This window comes from Colletotrichum abscissum (assembly GCF_030869225.1).
Source record: "Colletotrichum abscissum strain IMI 504890 chromosome Unknown Scaffold_105.1, whole genome shotgun sequence".
Classification (NCBI taxonomy): domain Eukaryota; kingdom Fungi; phylum Ascomycota; class Sordariomycetes; order Glomerellales; family Glomerellaceae; genus Colletotrichum; species Colletotrichum abscissum.
This window is the reverse complement of record NW_026849994.1, coordinates 11427-29998: the sequence shown is the minus strand read 5'-3', so window position 1 is coordinate 29998 and position 18572 is coordinate 11427. Positions and strand designations below refer to the sequence as shown.

Sequence of the window (18572 nt, the reverse complement as noted above, 5' to 3'; positions counted from 1 at the left end):
CCGGACCAACTCCCCTAGGACTCTAGTACGTCTCGTATCGAAGTTCACCGAAGGGGCAACATGGCTGACCATGACACAGCGCCAATTGGAGGACAGGCATGACCTCGCACAGCGCCGCTGTTATGGATTTTGTTCTTCGTACCGTGCCTGAATACACGGAGAGAATGCAGCTCGCAGCTCCAGCCTCCAACTTTGAGCTTCTCACTCAATTCCAGCCTGTGACCAAGTCGATGGTGGCCCATGGCGACGAACGAGGTGGCAACGTCCTCGGCCTTGGGAGGGTGGTCGCAGACGGTCCGGCTCTCATGTGGCTCCTAGCACTCACGGTGGATACCGCAGAGAACCAGAAGTTGATCTTTCCTCTCTTACTCAAACTTGAGCGTGTCATCAACAAGTTTGCTGATGATGAGAAACTCCAAAAGGACTGGGAGTTTTTGAACTACAGCGGTCTCGATCAGAAACCACTCCTGCACTATGGCGAGGACATAGTCCACTTTCTGAGGAACGTTTCGTTGGAATACGACCGAAACCGAGTTTTCCAGGACCTGCGGAAGACGGGCTTCCGGATTCCCATCTAAGTCCTACACGATCGGCGGGCTTGATGCGGAGTGAACAAGAACGACCGCAGCGTTTCAAGTATACAGATGCCAAAGAGCAGGCTATTGCTTGCTTGGCTTTGACTGATAAAGAGAAAATATGACAGTAATAGATGATAGACACATGGGACCATAATATTAGTTGTTTGAAGATGTTGACCCTGAGCCGTCTGTCGAGAGCTGCGCATGCACTCGCACTGCCCGATTGACATAAGGGTGCTTCAAATGCCACGTTGGGCTTGTGTCAATCTCTCATCTTCACGATGGAGATTTTCATGATTTGTGATTCACATAGATGATATGGAAGTAGCACTATCACGGATAAAGAAATTGACATGATCTTGAGACAATCCGTGATCGAGTCTCGTGAGGTGCTAGGGATGAAGTCGGCATGCGTGGACGTTCGATGCATGCGAACCAAACTCTAGATCGGAACAATCAACGTGCCAAAGCCTCGAGGACCGCACCAATGGTGCAGAGTCGATGTTGAAATCGCACAAGCGTGAGAGTCTGCCAAGCGAGACATGCTCCAATCTATGCTCCTCACAACATACGAGACGAGTTGTTCTTTCGATAGGTGCCACAATCTGTATTTGAATGGAGCGCTGGGGACGTCTGAAGGACCATCCCCAAGAATCATAGCGGGGGAGCTTCGATGTGGCGCGGATTTCGCAACTGCAATTAAGAGTCATATTTTTCCAAAACATCTAGCTCAAATGCAATGAGTCATCTGTGGATTTTGAGTATGTCAGGATCTTTGTGGTCTCCGTATGTCTCGGTAACCGAATCGGCGAAGAGCAGGTCCAGAACGACGGAAATCCGTGAAGTCTCGGTAATGAGCTTTGGCTGTGTCGTTTGCATGTCGCTAGACAGTGACTGTCTTAAGAAAGCAAGCACTGGTACATACACAGATACCCGGGACGCGCGGACGTTGGGATGCTTGCATGGCCAGCGGCACACTATCGAGTTTTCGGGCGCTACTGAGTGGGAATACCGCAGGTCTCGCTTGGCGGGCGGATTGGCATCAAGACCTGCCGGGCACACCCAGGGGTAGGATGTGAATGCCACGAACGACAATTCTGGCTGATGTGTAAGTTCCTTGCTTGCTAACAGACTTCAAGGTAAGTTTCCTAAAGTCCTGGATGGCTTAGGTCGGTGAGTCGGGTAATGCGTATATGTACGTATTGCGAGCAAGACGGGGGTCATGGTGGCTTGCTGGCCTACCTTGTAGCAGCATTAGCTCCAGCAGCTCCGGCAGGGGTGTTTATGGGCCGAGTAACCGCCCATCAAAACCATCTACTTGGCAGGAAGTCTTAATTTCGTTTCTGGAGGTAGACTAGGGTGAAAATGGGAAGAAGGCTGGGAGATACAGCGGCGACGAGCATGCCGGTGTCAGAAACTTGGCCGCGAGTACCCATGGTTGGAGCGATATGAAAAGCACCTAAGGGTTTGAGGGACAACATTCAAGGCCAGACTGGCCAGCATCCTCAGACTGCTGGACTCATTCAACGTGAAACTTACATTATACCACTAGCGTTGAGAGTCCGGAATGTATCACGGATACTGTTATCTGCGTCATCGTACCAAACTAAGAGAAACCAAGGATTCAGGGCCTAAGCATGTGCCTTGCAGACGACAGTGTACCTGAATCCCGGGGTCTTTGGACTGAGTGCCTCGTTACTACCAGCACCTATTCCTCTCTGATTGGTCGGAGCCTCGACGCCCTTAATATAAATAAGCAGCTTTTTCCTTGCCTCGGGACTTTGCTGGAAGCCGTACAAGCCACAGGCTTCTCGATACGAAGGCGAACTCTACCATGTCAGTAAGCTCGCAGCTCTCTATAAGTACAATCTGATGATCTGCCAGGACTTGCCAGCGCTGCTGGAAACAGAAACCGGCCTACGAAGGAGGTCAGCTATGCAAAGAATGCGTATCTGCAGACGAACCACGAATCGTAAAAGTGAGTCGAGGTCTTAAGGACTCTCTGATCTGCTTTGTTATCCCTTCACGGTCTTAAGAAAGTAAGGACTCGAGTTAGACTAGCAATAAAGCTTATTCATTCTTCATAGATATGCGATCAATGTTTTACGTCCAAGACGAGATGCAGCTCGGGATCGCCATGCCAACGCTGCCAAAATCGAAGGATTAAATGCTCTTATCGAAGACAACATAGAGGCCCCGTAAGGTCACGGACTACCGGTCGCTTCAGGGCACTCTTGCCACGGTCCAATGATCAACTCGTATCTGTTGCAGCCTCCGGAAGGGACGCTCCTTTACACACAAGATCCATGACTTTTGGTGTGGAAGCAAACCAATCCAAAAGCGAAGTCGGCCCAAAACACCCAGACCAAGGATATCAGCCCGTCCCAGGACCGCAAGCGGTCGACCACTCGAAACCCTTCTTATCACGAACCATCGGTCACTTGGCAGCCGATATAGCCTCCGAAGAGGGCGCCGCACTGCATCCAGAATTCGAGTCTGGATGTAGAATGATCCATTGGGTGGTATTCCAACGATTTACCCCGAGCGGATTGGCTTACAATGGTTTGAAGGAAGACTATTGTGTGCCCCTCCATCTTGTAGATGGTTTTGGTGACTCGATGCTTCAAGCTATGAAGAATTCACGCCGCATGCTTCCGGAGCCAGGTTACAATCAAGACTATCAGGTTGCTCTGATGATGGCATTCCCAGCGTTCGTCATGTAAGTGAACCGTTGCCCTTCGTCGAGCCAATTTGACTGAGAAATAGTCGGATCCATTACGTCGCTTACTTGAATTCCCGGCCTTTAAATCCCTTTTTGTATTTATGCGACTCGGACTTCTACTCCAAAGCCAATGCCCCTCTCACTTATCATTGCTCAGAGTAAATGCGTACATCCCCAGCCAGGATATTATGGCCGACGGAAATACGCTGCACGGCTTGTCGCGCAAGCCTTCGCTTCCGTCATTTAGACTCTCCGTGCCCGGCCGCCTAGTCCATCCTAGCAAAACACGGATGCCGGGCTGTCATTGAAAAGGTGTCATTCCAAGAAGATCGCCGGATCTGGACAGAAGGAAGCTCCTGCCTCTCCCTACAACCCACAACGTCATCAAAATTCGAACGCTCGCCAATTCAGTTACGCCCTCGCTGCCAGCAACTCGACTTCAACAAAAGCTGCCGAGACAAAGGTGACGATAATAAAGAAAGCTAGCCATCCCCAAGTCCAAATCGATCGACGCATCACAGACAAATATGGTACAGCGCAGGTGGAAAAGTTGTTTCAATCGTCTTGAACAAGTGGCAACTCGTAGTCCTTTCAATCTTGATAGAATAGATCCGTTACGAAAGGCCATTCAATACGAAACAAGTTCAGAAACCATGATGTCGAACGCACCTCTAGAGCACGATAACAACCGCAGTGGGGAAGGACAATCGGTCAGTGTCGCCATCTTGGACGACAGCGTCCCGTGTCGATACAGGTCTATCGCGGCTGGGTCCTGAGGACATGGCCCTGCCCCTCCCATTGATCTCCACGGCTATCCCCCGCTCTTTTTGTGTGATAAAAAATAGTCAGTCGGGAAGAGCTGACATAGGCGGCCCCCGGTTGTTTACCACGACTAGACTACCCCTTCTTCTCCATATACTTGTCCTTTCAATGTGTCGTAGTTTGTCTTGTTATCACTATCCCGAACATTGCAAGACATGCAACTTGAGAAGGACGAGTTCTTTGGAGCCGCCAAGCAGTATCTCTCACATCTCACTGGCCAACTTGACAGCATGCTTCTGCTGTAAAGCTTCAACATATCTCGATATGTGGCATCACTGAGCCTTGTTCTTTCCCAAACTTCTAGTACCCCTGATTCTGGGATTAAGTCAATTTTCCTCTGCTTCCTCTTTTTCTGGAGGTTCAAACTGAGTGAACCAAGAGGTGAGCGGCGGCTGATATCCGTCCGCTCGAAGTTCACCACCACAATACCTCCACCCCCAACGCTGTTGTTGCGTAGCATGTTGCGTGGCTCTGCATCGCCATGAAGAACACTCAATTAAGTGACTTCTTATGCGCCTGGGCAACTGCGTCAATGCCCGTGTTGACTGCTTTCTTAGTGGGGTCGAACAGAGGCGTTCCAGTCCAACTGGGGAACAAGACATGCTTGTATACGCCACTGTCGTAGTATAATGATAGAATTAATTTTTTTCCGTCCCAATCAGACGAAATGGTGTTCTCCCTGAATCGGGAGAAGTGGATTGTATACCTCATTCTCATGGCGGGGGCGAGCTAGGCCCAACGTCTCAAAGCCTTTGGCAACAAGAGTGTATCCATGAAGGACGTCCTGACTTTGAAGGGTGAGCCAATGAAACCAGATAGACGAAGTGGTACATCATCGGCACTGAAACCACAGTCTTTTGCTAGCTGTATAATTATGGATTGATCGGGCTGGTTGAGGTGCTGATGGCTGTGAGGCTGGGAATTTGGGCGGGGTTTAGCCGTGAGCCAGCCGTTCACTAATTCAGGCAGCCATTGCAGCGTACAAGACAGGCGATCTTTCATGTTCATCTGCTTCTATTGGCGATACTAGCGACTTTCCTGTACCTGTCTACTAGTCGAGCCCGCCCTCGACTTCGTGTATGCCCTTTCGCCACTGAGAATCAACGGTATCGTCTCGCTGTTTTGCGTTGCTGTCGGTTCACTTCTTCAAGACCGTGCCTAAATCGGCGAACGATTGAAACCTCGCCAGCGTTCTAATACGGATACGCGCGCGCATCCTTTGCCCTTGCGCACTGCTTCGGGTACGTTTCTTAGCACACTTTCGTACTCCATATCACAGGTGTCAAGACTCGGTTGGAAACGTGAGATGAAAATACAGAGGTGGCGCTTTCTGGTGGGACAAAGGCGACCAAGCATCACTGGAAGGATCTCCTTACGAAGAAACAGAATGCAGCGAGTGTTCGTTGACAATGCGGGATGATATTTGACAACAGTTTGCCGTGAGGATTGAAACGAACATGGACGAGAAGTATAAGAGACGAAATGATGTGTACATGAAGAGCTTAGCTGTAGTAATTCGCTAACTGGGGAACGGCGGGCAAGCCGCCTGTTGGAAGACCTTCCGTTAGGAAGAACGTTACGATTTCTGACGCAGCCAGGGTGAGTTTGGCGAACGAATGGGCGGCCATATGTCTGGAGCAGTGACGGAGTCATACGTATACATAGTCGTATCACGCCGGTGGTAGAGTCGCCCAACCAAGAAGAGAAAAATAGGAAAAGCAAAAATCGGTTCCGTCGTGATTCGGATCCAGGTCTTCGGTGTCGTCAGAGGATAGCTGACAAGCCGAAGGTCTTGTTATACGAAGCATGGCGGCTCTTGATGTGGTTACTTCAAATGGCACAAGTGGAGAAACAGAATGCAGCGAGTTTTCGTTGACACTGCGGGATGATATTTGACAACAATTTGCCGTGAGGATTGAAACAAACATGGAAGAGAAGTATAAGAGACGAGATGATGTGTACATGGAGAGTTTAGCTGTAGTAATTCGCTAATCAAGGCAAGACAGCCTACTTCCTTCCGCGTAAACTCCCCCGTTTGGGCCGCTTGGTCGGGCTAGCGCCGTCGTCGCTGTCGTCGAGGACCTCAATCTCCCCGGACCGCTTCGAGCCGGTAGGCGGGACTTCATGAAGTCCGTTGACCGAGAACGGATCATCGTCATCTACGAGGGTGTCCGAAACTTGTGATTCAAGCGGTGTCAGCTTATTCTACGAGCCGTTCCAGCCGTTACTTACTTGACTTGGATGGGGTGGCTGGCCCTTTCGCGTCTGCGGTCATCTGGGCAAGGGGATCAAAGACAAACCTCCCTTTGCCGCGGTTGGGGGTTTCTGGCTTGGACGGCGTGGCGAGGAGGTCGCGGGCTCCCGGATTCTGCCTTGGCTCACCAGCCGCCCAGTCAATTTTCAGAATCTCGATGAGCGGGACGAACTCGAGGGGGTTGTAAGGGCAGCTTTCAGAAAAGACGACGGCCTTGTTGCAGAAACCATGGAGGTAGCCAGTGACATAGGCCTTTTTCCCGTGCTTCCGGAACGGAGTTGTGTCGGCATGGTAGTCTTCACATTTCTTCTTCATGTGCGGCTTGCATTTAGGAAGCATGGCGTATACGTGGTTGGCATACCACCCCGTCTTCGGAGTATGCGCCGCCTCGGTGACGGTAAATTTCGACCAGATTCTGAAAACAGCTGATGAATTTCTGGTCACGCCGTCGAGGCCGACGGAGGGATTGTCAGCCAGGGGGAACTTCTGGGTGTCGACAAACCCGTTGAAGGCCACGAACGGCGGGGTAATGGGAAATCGAAGAGGTAGGTCGACGCAAACACGCTCAGAAATACTAAACAGCCTTAGGACAAGTATTCTGGAGCTGGGGACCTGGGGAGCTTACGGCATAAGGGCGTCGTCTTGGACCCATGCCAGACGCTAATATCCTATGTCCTCCTCGCCAGACAGACCACAAGGGACATAGCTGAAGTGGGGTTCGCAGATGATGCTAAACCACTGATCTTCCCATTCGTCTGTGGCTGATAAACCTCCCAAATGGAAGCGAGACAGGTCCAGGGACAAAGCGTCGGCATGCGAGGCGTCAAGAATGCCAGGAAACGTGTTGGCCAGCCATCCCGGCGTATGAAGTGGAATCTGGATCTGGCCGGACCAGTTCTGGTAACGGAACACTTGGAAGTCTCTATCCAAAGTTTCGGTGGCTACTATTTTCCCGACGGCGGACATCGTGAGTGGAAGACTCCACGGCGAAGGCGGCTTCAGCTCAGGCTTTGGCCAATAGGCAACTAAGTCGGGCTTTTCTGCACTCATGCTGTCTGGGAATGATGTAAGGCAATGCGGTCAGGAATCGAAGTGTGTTGGGGTCGGTGGAGGTCACAATGTTGGGGGAAAAAGCGAATCGGGCCGCGGCAAACTTGGCCTTTAAGAAAGAGGCTGTCTCCGCAAACAAGCAGGCAGAGAAAAAACAGATTGCAGGAGAAGGTCTTCATCCTACGCCTTGGACAAGGAATTCATGGAAGAACTCGGGCCTGGCGGTTGATTTAAGTTTGATTATCTCAGGTTGATGAGGAGACACCTGCTTAGTAGTGTAGTATTATTCACACAAAGTGGGAACGACAGGGTGCGTCCAAATGACGCTATTGGCAGAGAGGGAAGCACTGTTTCTCGATTCGTTCAAATTAAGTGACAATACGGGGTTGTATGCAGTAGTGCAGGAGGGAGGTCTTGTTGTTGGCAACACAAAGCGAGTAAAGACTTCGCGCGGAGCCGATTGAGGGCAAACGAGTTGCTTTGAACGACACTGTGATAAGATGACCTATCGCGACTAGAAGTTGTAGTGGCCTGTATCTTCTGCAAAGCAGAGAGAGGAGATGAAGCATTATTGCCAATTTACGTCCGTATAGTCGCAGGCAACGGAGTAGCTCTCACCATCTTGAACAGTTGAGACGTAGTCTATTTGATTTGTGAATTCAGCATGACAAAAATGCCGATACCATCGTCCTCCTCTAGCCATTATCTCCGCCCGATTCTACCAAGACCGACACTATCCAGCGAAGAACCGGATGCTCTTTCGGAGACGGACCGAACGCTGGCGCCAGTTCCGTCGTCCTCACCTGATAGCGGTACACATACGACCCAAAGCCGAGTGCGATCACCACCAAGACCTTCTTCAAGACAGAGAGTACAAAGAGCCTACAGCGCCGATCCGACACCTCCAACCGTGCAGATTCGCAAGTTGCTGCCAACACCACCGCCTTCGTCTGAAAATGTTGTACGTCTAACGGGAATCCATTCGCCGTCATTACCCGGACTACCGTCTAATCAGACGACGTGCAGTGAAGGCTTGGTCCCTCCGCCAAACCAGACCCCCCTCGCCCCGAGGAGAGGTCGCGGAAGACATGGCAAGACCCGCGATAACGATACTATGTGGGAGCAAAGTAATCGCCCAAGACTACTTTCCTGGCACCCCACATCGATGCAGAGTTCTAGTATGCCCGTCGCCCTAGGTTCGCAGCGGCCCAAACAGGTTCGAGAGAGTCCTGGTACAAGAGTTCTAGCCAGTGCGTGGGACAAACCTTCGGTTCCTAATGCCCAGCTTGGCCCTATTCCCCCGGGGCGTCTACCAGTTCGCCCCTTGATACCAAGAACTGTCCGGCAAATCGACCACGAAGGGTCACAAGATACAGTGGAGGCAAACGAGGCAAGAGAGGAGGAGATTCGGGGGATGATACAAGGGGCAGACCGCCGCCACATGCAGAGGAAGATGGACTCTGAGGATCGTGCATGGTGCGCACCGGTTCCACGGTCGACGATTCTGCAGAGAACCAAGGCGTTTCACGAAAGCATGAACGAAGACTCTACTCTTGACATTGATCACTGTAGAGTGTGTTATCAACAACAGTCTCCGAAGTCGCTGGTCGAATACACCTGGGTTGAGCTGGAGCCTCTCTACTCGAGGGTTGAGGACAAGATCCCGGAGCTGGACAGAGATCATTTTCTGTGTGTGCAGTGCTTCCCCCGGTCGTCAGGTGCGACTTTCCCCGTGTGCTCCGATTGCAAGACTTCCTTGCAGCAGGAGAAGTTGCCGTATGACTGCCATGTGAACAACTTGTCGCTGGGCTGCGTCCATAGGTATCCTGGCGCTTTGAGGGACCTCTCGCCGCTAGAGGAGCGCCTCATTGGTATTCACATGCCGTGCGGCTGGATCACGAAGTTGACCATCGACGTCGAAAAATCCACGAGTGGCCGCTATCGCAAACACAAGAGGGGCCATATCACGGTCTTTCCAAACGACGTCCAAGGATTGGCAGCCAATGTTTTGCCTCATCCACTCGTCGAAGAGCTGGAGAGACTGCACGTCTGTTTCGTCGGTCCCCGGACACCGGTGCCATCCGACCTAAGCTTCATGTTATCGGTCAACCCGCAACATCTCAAACGTGCTCTCGTGTGGCTCCGGGCGAACAACTCACTCTACCGAGATATCGTTATCAGTGAAGATCGCCTGCAGGCCTGGGGGAAATGGTGTCCTGGAACCGAAGTCCCACGCGTACTCTTCGAGAGGATGGTACCGTACGAGCTGCGTGCCGAGGACGAGATCCGGACAGGTCACTACGTCCCCCCGGCCGAGCGAGGCCGACCTGACGAGCCACTGCGCGATGCCCACGAGGTCATCGCAAGCCTAGAAGATAGAGAAACCGATGCTGCACAGCTCGAAGCTGAAAGTAATGCTAGGCTAGGCGGGCCCCGTATAGGCGGGCGCGATCCAGATGAGATGGATCCTCGCCGTGTAGAGGAAGAACTCTCAGAGTTGACCTCGACTGGGCTGATGGCTACTGAAATAGCGGGAGAGCATAGCCCGCAAGAACGACTTCGACTCCTCCGCAAAGCAACAATGAGAGGTTGCCAATGGCGGCGAGGCCAAAAGCGAAAGAATGATACCGAAGATACCAGACTTAGGTACCGGGATACGGAAGCCTACATAGTGAGCAGCAGAAGCGGAGACTTCGCCGACTCGAACGATCCCGATTTCTTCCCCAAGACTTTCCCCTGTCTGTTTCCATGGGGCCGGGGCGGTCCCAGGATATTGGAGGAAGAAGGAGACGATGAGTACGGGCCGGAGTCGGACGAGCCGCATGTCCGCAAGGGATACAAGCCGAACGGATTCTATCTCCGGACGTGGGCCCGCCTCTGCCTACAAAGGCACGGTAAGTAGCACGTCTACTTTCGCATGCACGAGTGAAGTTAGTAACGCAGTGCTAGGGGCTCACTTCGCCACACACCCAACCTTCGCGTTTTTGGTGTTCAATATGCTGGTTCGGGCAGAGAACCGGCGGATCAGTTATCTGCGGATGAAGAGAAGCTCATTTGCTGACATCGAGCAGATCGTGACATCTCTCACCGCCGACGAGATCGAAGAGGCGGAGCAAGAATACCGTGAGACACGGGCTACTTCCAACAAGAAAATGGCGTACTTGATTCGGGAGCTGAGCGCGTTTGGGCAACGACAGCACATGTCGAACGAAGAGCGCCTCCACTCGAGGAGAAAGATAAAGTCGCTATGTCTGAAGCATGGGATGCCAAGTGTCTGGTACACCATCAACCCGAACGACCTCACCAACGAGGTCAACATGAAACTCGCCGCCTTTCGGGTAGCGGATGGAGCGCAGGCCGAACAGCTGATGGATAAGTTCCGGAAGCAGATCGGTCGCGTCCAGCACGTCGTTCGAGATGCGGTTAGTTCAGCCAAGTTTTTCCACCGAGAGTTAGGGCTTTTCTTCCAGCATTGTGTTTCTGTTGGTGAAGGATCGATATTTGGCAAGCTTTCATGCTATTTCGGCTGCGTCGAGACGAACGAGCGTGGCGCTCTCCACTTACATGGGCTCTTGTGGCTGGACGCCAATCTTAGGCTCCCGGACTTGTTTAAAGATATTGCCGAGCCGAACAATGCAGGCTACGCAGAGCAGGTGTGCCAATATGTCGATTCGGTGTTCAGCGAGGCGCGTATACCGTTCTGTGAGATTGGAACGAGGCACTAATGGTGTATGCTTAGTGTTGCGACGAAGGTAAGGCGCGGCGATACCGTCGATGGGAGAGCGTATTTGCCGATATCAGGCATCTGACCGAAGACATCGCGAGCCTAGACGAAGTCTTCGATGCCGAGGCGAACTGGGTCGCGCACCGGTGTCAGATGCACAGTTGCGGGGCGACATGCACGAAGTACAGCTTTCATGACAAGAAGAACAAGGCCAGAAATCGACACCCCTGTCGCTTCAAAGCACCATGGGCACTGCGCGAGCGAACCGAGTTCACCAACGACGGGCTTCTGCACGTACGCCGAAACCACGAACGAATCAACAGATACAGCCCGGCCTTAGCAGTAGCCATGCGCCACAATACCGATACGGCATTTCTCCCGACCAATTCAGCCGGGCTTTCGATGGTGTACTACGCTACGAACTACTCGACGAAACTGGACACGCCGCTTTGGAAAAGGGCAGCGCTGGTCAAGACGGTGTTTGACGGGATGGCTGATGAAGATGACGACCATGCCCTGGCTGCTGGGGATGGCACGGAGAAGGCGGCGCAGCGGAACAACAAGACCCGGCGGTTCCTTGCTCGTACGGCTAACCAGATCTTCACTAGCCGAGAACTATCAGCCGTCGAGGTTTGCAGCAACCTCCTCGGGTATAAAAACAGCTACTGTAGCGAGACAAGCTGGGCCAACGTTTATCTCAGCACGCTCTACTGGGCAGTCTTCCGTCGTTGGGGAGGCCTTCGCGAAGCAGCAGGACCGGAGATGCAGCAGCGGGTAGTCCCCGAAACGATCGGATTCGGCGCCGGCGGCATCACTTTGCCGTCGTCCGAAGCGTACGCGTATCGTGGCCTGCTTCTGCGAGAGCTCTGTTTTTACGAATACGTCTCCATGGTCCGCGTACGGAGGGTCGGACGCAGGACTAGGATCGATCAGGCACGGTTCATACCCTTTGATCCTCGAATGCCGGGCCACGAGTCCTGGACACAAGAGTTACTTCCGGAAGCATGCCAAGCGATACCTGTCGTTACCGGCCACCTTGACCACGATGCCCAAAACACAGAAGAAGGGTACTACAGAAGGCAAGTATAGATGTATGTCTATATTGCAAGCTGCCTGATAGCTTAATATCAGCAGATCTGCAGTTTTACTACTCGGCCTGTTCGTACCCTGGGAAACCTTTGTGCAATCCACCGGCCAGGATCCCGTCGATATCTGGAAGAACTTACACACGGAACTCCCTGGTCGGGTTCAAGCCATCGTGAACAACATCCGGCTTCTTCAAAAGAGCGCAGAAGACGCAAAGAGAGATGCTAGGCTTTGGGCCAGCCGGAGCGAGGGCGACGAAGGATACGAGTTCGACGGGGCAGAGGAGGACCAAGAGCCTGGCGGGGAATGGTACCCAGACAAGACGGATTTGAGGCATACGTTTCACGATGCCGTTTTCAGCCTGCAAGATGGCGCAGGAGTCGCACATGATTCTCCAGGCATCCAAGGGCTACTGGAAACATTAGACACATTCGGGTTCTCCGGCCTAGAGGATCATCCTGCGGTACAGAATAGTAACACCCAGCCGCATGCGCAGATGAAAATGCCGATGCGGCATCTGAAAGCCACCAAGGCAGCACAGGAACGGTTCCACAAAGAGAGAATGCTGGCAATCGAAGGTGATGAACTTGGCGCGGGGCTGTTCCACCCCGGTGCGGAAACGGGGTTCGGCGACGGCGAGGCCTATGCGGGGTTCCCAGCCCGTCCCGAAGAAGGCAGTTCGAAACCTGCGGCAACGTGGGTCAACATCACAGCAGCCGATACCTTTCAGCGGGCAGGAGCGGTCATCGGTGCGGATAGGACGTTGAACCGAATGCAAACGATCGCGCTTGGCCTCATCTGTGAGGCACTCGACGAGCAGCGAGTGAACGGCGCTGATCGACAACACCTGCAATATATCGGCGGAGGAGGCGGGACCGGCAAGTCATGGCTCATCGATACACTGAAAGAGGTCTTTGCAGCCAAGGAAGCGTCCAGTCGACTCGTCATCACAGCAACGTCAGGGACAGCCGCAGCAGGGATCGGCGGCACCACGATCCACTCCGCCGTAGGGCTAGCCTTCCGAGACGCGGAAGGCGCCACCGTAGAGCCACTGTCGTCTACCAATCTAGAAAGGGCCAAAGAGCGATGGCGGAGGCGGGATGTCCTTGTAATCGACGAGACCAGCATGCTTGGGCTTCAAACGTTATACGATATCGACAAAAAGCTCAGAATGCTGAGAGGCTTCCCGGAGAAGTGGTTCGGTGGCATACCAGTTGTCGTATTGACCGGCGACTTCCTCCAATTCCCGCCCGTACTGCAAAAGAGCCTGCTTAGCAATACCGGGGGAGATATCGCGGTTACGGGGAGCACAAGATCGAGCAGCCGAGCAGCAGAGAGACGCTGGAAGGAGTCCGAGGCCAAGAAACTATGGCAGGGCTTCACCAATGTCGTGATGCTCGAAGAGCAGAAGCGGGCTGAGGGAGACACCCAATTGCTTGGTTTTCTTGAGCGCCTTCGAGAGGGCAGACAGACGAGAGAGGACGCAGCTATGCTGGGGGCACGGTATGACGGCAAATCGAAATTCGATTTCTCCGGCGGCAGGCGTGCTGTGATCCCCCTGAACCGCCACAGGTGGGAACTCACGTTACATGCGGCCCTGGCGTACGGCGCGGAAACTGGTCGTCGGGTGTCAATATACCTATCGAACCACAGGTGGGAGTCGCGGATACCTACAGCAGCCGAGAGAAGAGCAGCTATGCTGTTGGGAGACGAGGGCAAGTTGAGCGCGGCCGGTTTGTTCCCTTACGTCGAAGGTATGCCGGTCGTGATCACCGAGAACAGGTACATGGGTCTCAAGGTGGTCAATGGCGCAGAGTTCACAGCTGCGGGGATCCTCCACCCACCGGGGCTTGAGGAGATTGTCATAACTGAGAAGCTGTCTGTGTTCCTCGGGCCGCCCAGCGGTATCCTCCTCCGTTCCGAAGAGACGATAGGGCTGGCGTTTCCTCACCTGCCACCCGATACCGTGATGTTGCCGTCAGCCAACTTCCGAGTCCCGGAGAAGCATGCCAAAACACTCCGGCCCGGTTTGCGAGATTGCAATACAAAGCTGGGGCTCGTCCGGACAGGGCTGCCGTGCACACCAGGCTTCGCGTTGACCGACTTCAAGGCTCAGGGGCGGACACTGGGCAAGACGCTGCTGGGGCTGTACGGGAGAACGACGGGGAGAATTGCAGGAGAGGTCGAAAGATGCGACCCAGTGAGTATGTATGTGCAGCTATCCCGCGTGCGGCGCTTTGACGATATAGCTCTTATACAGCCGCTGAACGTGAGCCAGTTCCTAGAGGCACGTATGCCGGAGGAGCTGGTCGAGGGAGCCAAGAGGCTGAAGCTGGTCGCAGAGACGACAGTCAAAGAATTCGAGGCGCGGCGGAGACGCGAACAACAAGGGGGCGGAACAGTGCCCGTAGAATCGTCAATTGTGGAAGAGTAGCTCATTCACACTCCGGTAATGGATCAGATACATCTTCGTCTGAATTGGTCCTGGGTTGGTCGCGGTTGGTGTTGTCTCGCCCATTCTCGTGGATCCCAATATCGGGCGAAGAGAGTGGATGAGCAGCAGGTGCGGCCCGAGGCCGTACAGGATCAGCCGCATTCCTTCGCGTCTCAAATGTACGTTGGAAAGACAAGATCAAAGAAATTTCCGAAACCTGTTGGCCCAGTTGTTGAGACTCGTGTGATAGGTGCGCCATCGAGGCGTGGACCGCGTCTAGCCTTGATGTTAGGGACTTATATTGAGCGACTAGCTCGGATGCGTTCATCCTAGCCAGTGTGGAGGCACGTGAGGTGATGCCTGGGTTCCCGAGAGTCTCGAGCTCCATTTCCCACCGATCCAGCGCAGGGAAACAATCGGCGAGCGTGCCCGGCGGCTGACCGATCAAACCCAATGGTACGCTCGAACGTCTAGCAAAGGAGGCGTCTGATTAGAGGGTTAACACAAGCTGGGCGTGAAACAGAACAAGGTAGGGTAGACGTGCGGTAGCTACACCGAGAACCCGCGTTGTTCCACCAACAGTTGGCACAGCCGCCTTTCGTAGCCTGTATGCCCTCGGGGGACTGCAGTACCACGCACTACTTCCAAGGCCCATTCGCGCGGGCGCATCGGTTGCATGGGGGACGGCGCTCAACGCCGGTGGCCTGTGCCAGGGCAGCAACGACACGATAACCGTGGCCCAAGGAGAGCGGTTTGCCCTGTTTTCGGGGAACAAGCTCGCGGGTCACGGGAGAACAGGACAAGACCTCCACAGCTCTGCTGGTGCGCCTAGAGTCTTCAACATGAAGCCGATCCAGCAGGTCGCCGCCGGCTGGAGAAGCCGTCAGTGAAATCCAAGTAATCAAGCGGGTGAAGGAAGAAGTGAGCTTACTGTCGCAAAGAACGGGAGGAGGCTGAGAGGTAGACATCGAGAAGGCCGGCGATGCCCGAGAAGCAGCCGGGGTGGAGGGAAACAACGGGAGTTTCTACTTATATGAGGAAGAAGAAGCAAAATTGGTAGACAAAGAAGAGAGATAAGCAGAGTAGCTCAAACAAAGTTGAGCCAGGGGTAAGCGGCGAGAGAAGAACGACGGCGAGTGGGGCGGGAATTAAACCGGAAAATCGGTAAGAAAGCGGGTAAGCAAGGGGAAGGATCGTATCGCGACAGATCCTAACGCTGATTGGCCCAAGCAGAGGTGGATGGAAGCTGATTGGCTGACTGACTGAGAAAGCTTTGCGATTGGTTGTAGATTATCTACAGCCAATGACGATCGATTTCTTACGCACCAATCACAGAGCGCGCGACAGGGGTGAATCAAGGCATAGGGACTTTTTCCCCCCCTCGCGGATGGAGAAGTTAACCTTCCTAACGGAAGGCAAAAGGCAACGTGTCGAGTAAGTTTTTGCGGCTGTTCCGAACCTTTGTAGTTGGAACGCCTATGAGTCCACAGTGTACCGCAGTCTTAGGGGTGGCGCTGCCCCAACCACCGTCTGATACCGTTTATCACAAGACGAGAGGACGCGGGCCCACACCGCGCGGCGCACACATTACGCCAGGAAAGCGCCAAGGACTATTGAATGCGAGGAGGGGTTTTAACAACATAACCCACAGGACGTAGGCAGCGAATCACGGCGTATTCGCCCAACGCGAGATCGATAGCTCACCGCGGTAGAAGGTTTCGACACTGTACTTGACAATACAGCATTGAGTTTTAGTCGGCGGGTGGACGATAGTGATAGGTTGATACCGGATTGGAAAGTGCATAAAGTGTTGTGATCCCTGCAAACCTACGGAAATGCCATGCAGCCGAAATGGTCAAGTGCGTTCAAGACTATTACATAATTTCTTGACCTAATGTCCATCCTCAGGCAACAATATCTTGACAAAACATGTGACATGATTGAGTCTCCTCTAGGTCCACAATTTGCGGCAGTGTGACGAATAGAGCCTTCCGTCTTGGAGTGCCTTGCGACAACTTCGCCGTCCAGCACCAACTCAATCACCATGACTCTTTCCATCACCCTCACCCTCCGCCTGAATGGGCTTCAGGCAGACGTATTTCACCAACCGGAACTATGCAATGAGGCTCACGAACTGGGGGTTCAATTTTTGGATATGGTGGAGATGGCCCGCGACTTTAGCTCAGCGCTTCACAATCCCCGCCCACAAAAGTCAAGAAATAACTTTTTGCGCTTCGTTTTTGAGCAAAGCCATGATCATGATCAGGAAGCAACGAACCGCAAGCTTAAGCTCCGGGCTTTGAACGGTATAAGTCTTGTCCTCTGCGCCGCAACTTATACGAAAAATTCGATACTTGGCTTCTCAAAGGGCCGTTTCAACATACTCCTTGCACACTGCAGCAGCTTCCTGGGGAGTCCGGCAGTAGTTGCATCCAAGCTGCCTTCCCAACTTATCCAAACATCACTTGCGGCTCCAATCCATGCTATCGATGATGTTTCATACCGGAGGTTCCGCAGGGGTGAGTTCAAAAATCTCTCGCAATCTTAATTTTACCATCCCTGACTTTGAAGATTTGGCAAAACTCCAAACGGGCTTAGGGGCTACACAAGCCTCGATTGACCTAGGTCTAAAACAAGATCACGGTCTTTGTCGCAGGGAATCAACTGCCTGGCCAAAGGAACAAGTGTCAGCTTTGCTGTGCGTTCAAGACCCTGCCGTTCTATTTCAAAGAACTAACTTCGTAGCCATGGGCCCCAATGTATTACTTTCTGTGTTGTTCTTCGCCAAATTGCTCGACTCTGTAAAGATTTTGAACGCACGATACCCTGTTCAATCCACACGATCGAGGCTCTGGTGACCATTTCCAAATCTGGCTCCCTTGACGACAGTATGCAACTTCTCGACACCGCTGCAGATATGCTCACGGACTTGGTACCAGTCTCGACGTGGGCATCTGTCGTGCATCGACGCAGCATAGTCCTACGACTTCTTGGTGATCCCCAGAGCTCCGAGCAGGAGTTGCATACGTTCATTCGGCGGTCACCTAATTTACCAGGCCACCTTCTCATACCTCTTCAACTGTCCCTAGCAAACAACCTTATCTACCAACTGAAGTACACAGACGCTGCCCAGATTGTGCGAGAAATCCAAGTCACAAAGGATCTCCAAGGCGACCAAGTTCAATTGATTTGGGATCAGATTTACTGTGTTGGTCGCGTTATGAGGGGCCAAGGCGACTTCGAAAGTGCCAGAATCTGCTTTGAGCAATGTTTCAAAACCTATGGTATGCGGAAGTCCAAAAAGATCATTATTCAGACAGCGCTGGCAGACCTTTATTGCGAGTTAGACTACAAATCTCAGGATGATCAACGCTATCACCTGTTTCAAGCCAGGTCATTGCTCGAGCCTGCCCTCGAATCAGTTGGAGTAGCTAACTCAAAGAGCCGCCGGCGCCTTCTCTTGTCTTTGTCGGAGATCAACCTTCGGGAAGGTCGACTTCATGAGGCAAGGAAATCATTGGAGGAACTATTAATTCTCTATGGTGGCATGGACTCTTTCGATGTCGTCGACCGACTTGGACACGTTCGTTCATACATCGCGTTAGCTCGCACGTACCCTGATGGCCAAGCTGAGCCTCAGTGGAGGAATGCTCTGCGTCTCAACGCAGAGTACAACCCATCTGAGGAAGAAGTGTTCACTTGTGCCATCATTTATTTGCACCTCAGCTGGCTCAGCTACTGCTCAGGGGAGTTGAATGGAGCACAGAATATGTACGCATGTGCAGGGAAGGTTCTCAACAGAAGAAGACCTGAGTATTTATTACCCGGAGTTGGCACGTATGTTTTCGATGAAATCCAGTGTAAATTACGTAATGCAAATTTGTGAGGCGGCCTGGGAACAC

The 18572-nt window shown here is 52.9% G+C and overlaps 6 protein-coding genes across 6 annotated transcripts; 4 read left to right on the top strand and 2 right to left on the bottom strand.

Moving 5' to 3' along the window:
* Window positions 1-98: 98 nt before the first annotated feature.
* Window positions 99-578, top strand: CABS01_16523 (FAD binding domain-containing protein; the record flags this gene model as incomplete). Its single annotated transcript, XM_060549853.1, has 1 exon — window positions 99-578. One exon carries the CDS (start codon window positions 99-101, stop codon window positions 576-578), a length of 480 nt encoding a protein of 159 aa, XP_060405455.1.
* Window positions 579-2707: 2129 nt separating this feature from the next.
* CABS01_16522 (uncharacterized protein) lies at window positions 2708-3462 on the top strand (the record flags this gene model as incomplete). Its single annotated transcript, XM_060549852.1, has 2 exons — window positions 2708-3297; window positions 3345-3462. Coding segments are annotated over 2 exons (708 nt in total), but the record flags the coding sequence as incomplete, so codon positions are not given.
* A 2667-nt stretch (window positions 3463-6129) lies between these two features.
* CABS01_16521 (uncharacterized protein) lies at window positions 6130-7426 on the bottom strand (the record flags this gene model as incomplete). Its single annotated transcript, XM_060549851.1, has 3 exons — window positions 6130-6299; window positions 6355-6950; window positions 7113-7426. The coding sequence occupies 3 exons, from the start codon at window positions 7424-7426 to the stop codon at window positions 6130-6132; spliced, it is 1080 nt and encodes a 359-aa protein (XP_060405453.1).
* Window positions 7427-8099: 673 nt separating this feature from the next.
* Window positions 8100-15560, top strand: CABS01_16520 (uncharacterized protein; the record flags this gene model as incomplete). Its single annotated transcript, XM_060549850.1, has 9 exons — window positions 8100-8387; window positions 8598-10320; window positions 10439-11079; window positions 11166-12047; window positions 12154-12241; window positions 12554-14436; window positions 14497-14637; window positions 14782-14849; window positions 15320-15560. 9 exons carry the CDS (start codon window positions 8100-8102, stop codon window positions 15558-15560), a joined length of 5955 nt encoding a protein of 1984 aa, XP_060405452.1.
* On the bottom strand, window positions 15309-15638 carry CABS01_16519 (uncharacterized protein; the record flags this gene model as incomplete). The annotated part of the gene is made up of 2 exons (XM_060549849.1): window positions 15309-15541; window positions 15602-15638. The coding sequence occupies 2 exons, from the start codon at window positions 15636-15638 to the stop codon at window positions 15309-15311; spliced, it is 270 nt and encodes an 89-aa protein (XP_060405451.1).
* Window positions 15639-16714: 1076 nt separating this feature from the next.
* On the top strand, window positions 16715-18556 carry CABS01_16518 (uncharacterized protein; the record flags this gene model as incomplete). The annotated part of the gene is made up of 3 exons (XM_060549848.1): window positions 16715-17189; window positions 17242-17368; window positions 17416-18556. 3 exons carry the CDS (start codon window positions 16715-16717, stop codon window positions 18554-18556), a joined length of 1743 nt encoding a protein of 580 aa, XP_060405450.1.
* Window positions 18557-18572: the final 16 nt, after the last annotated feature.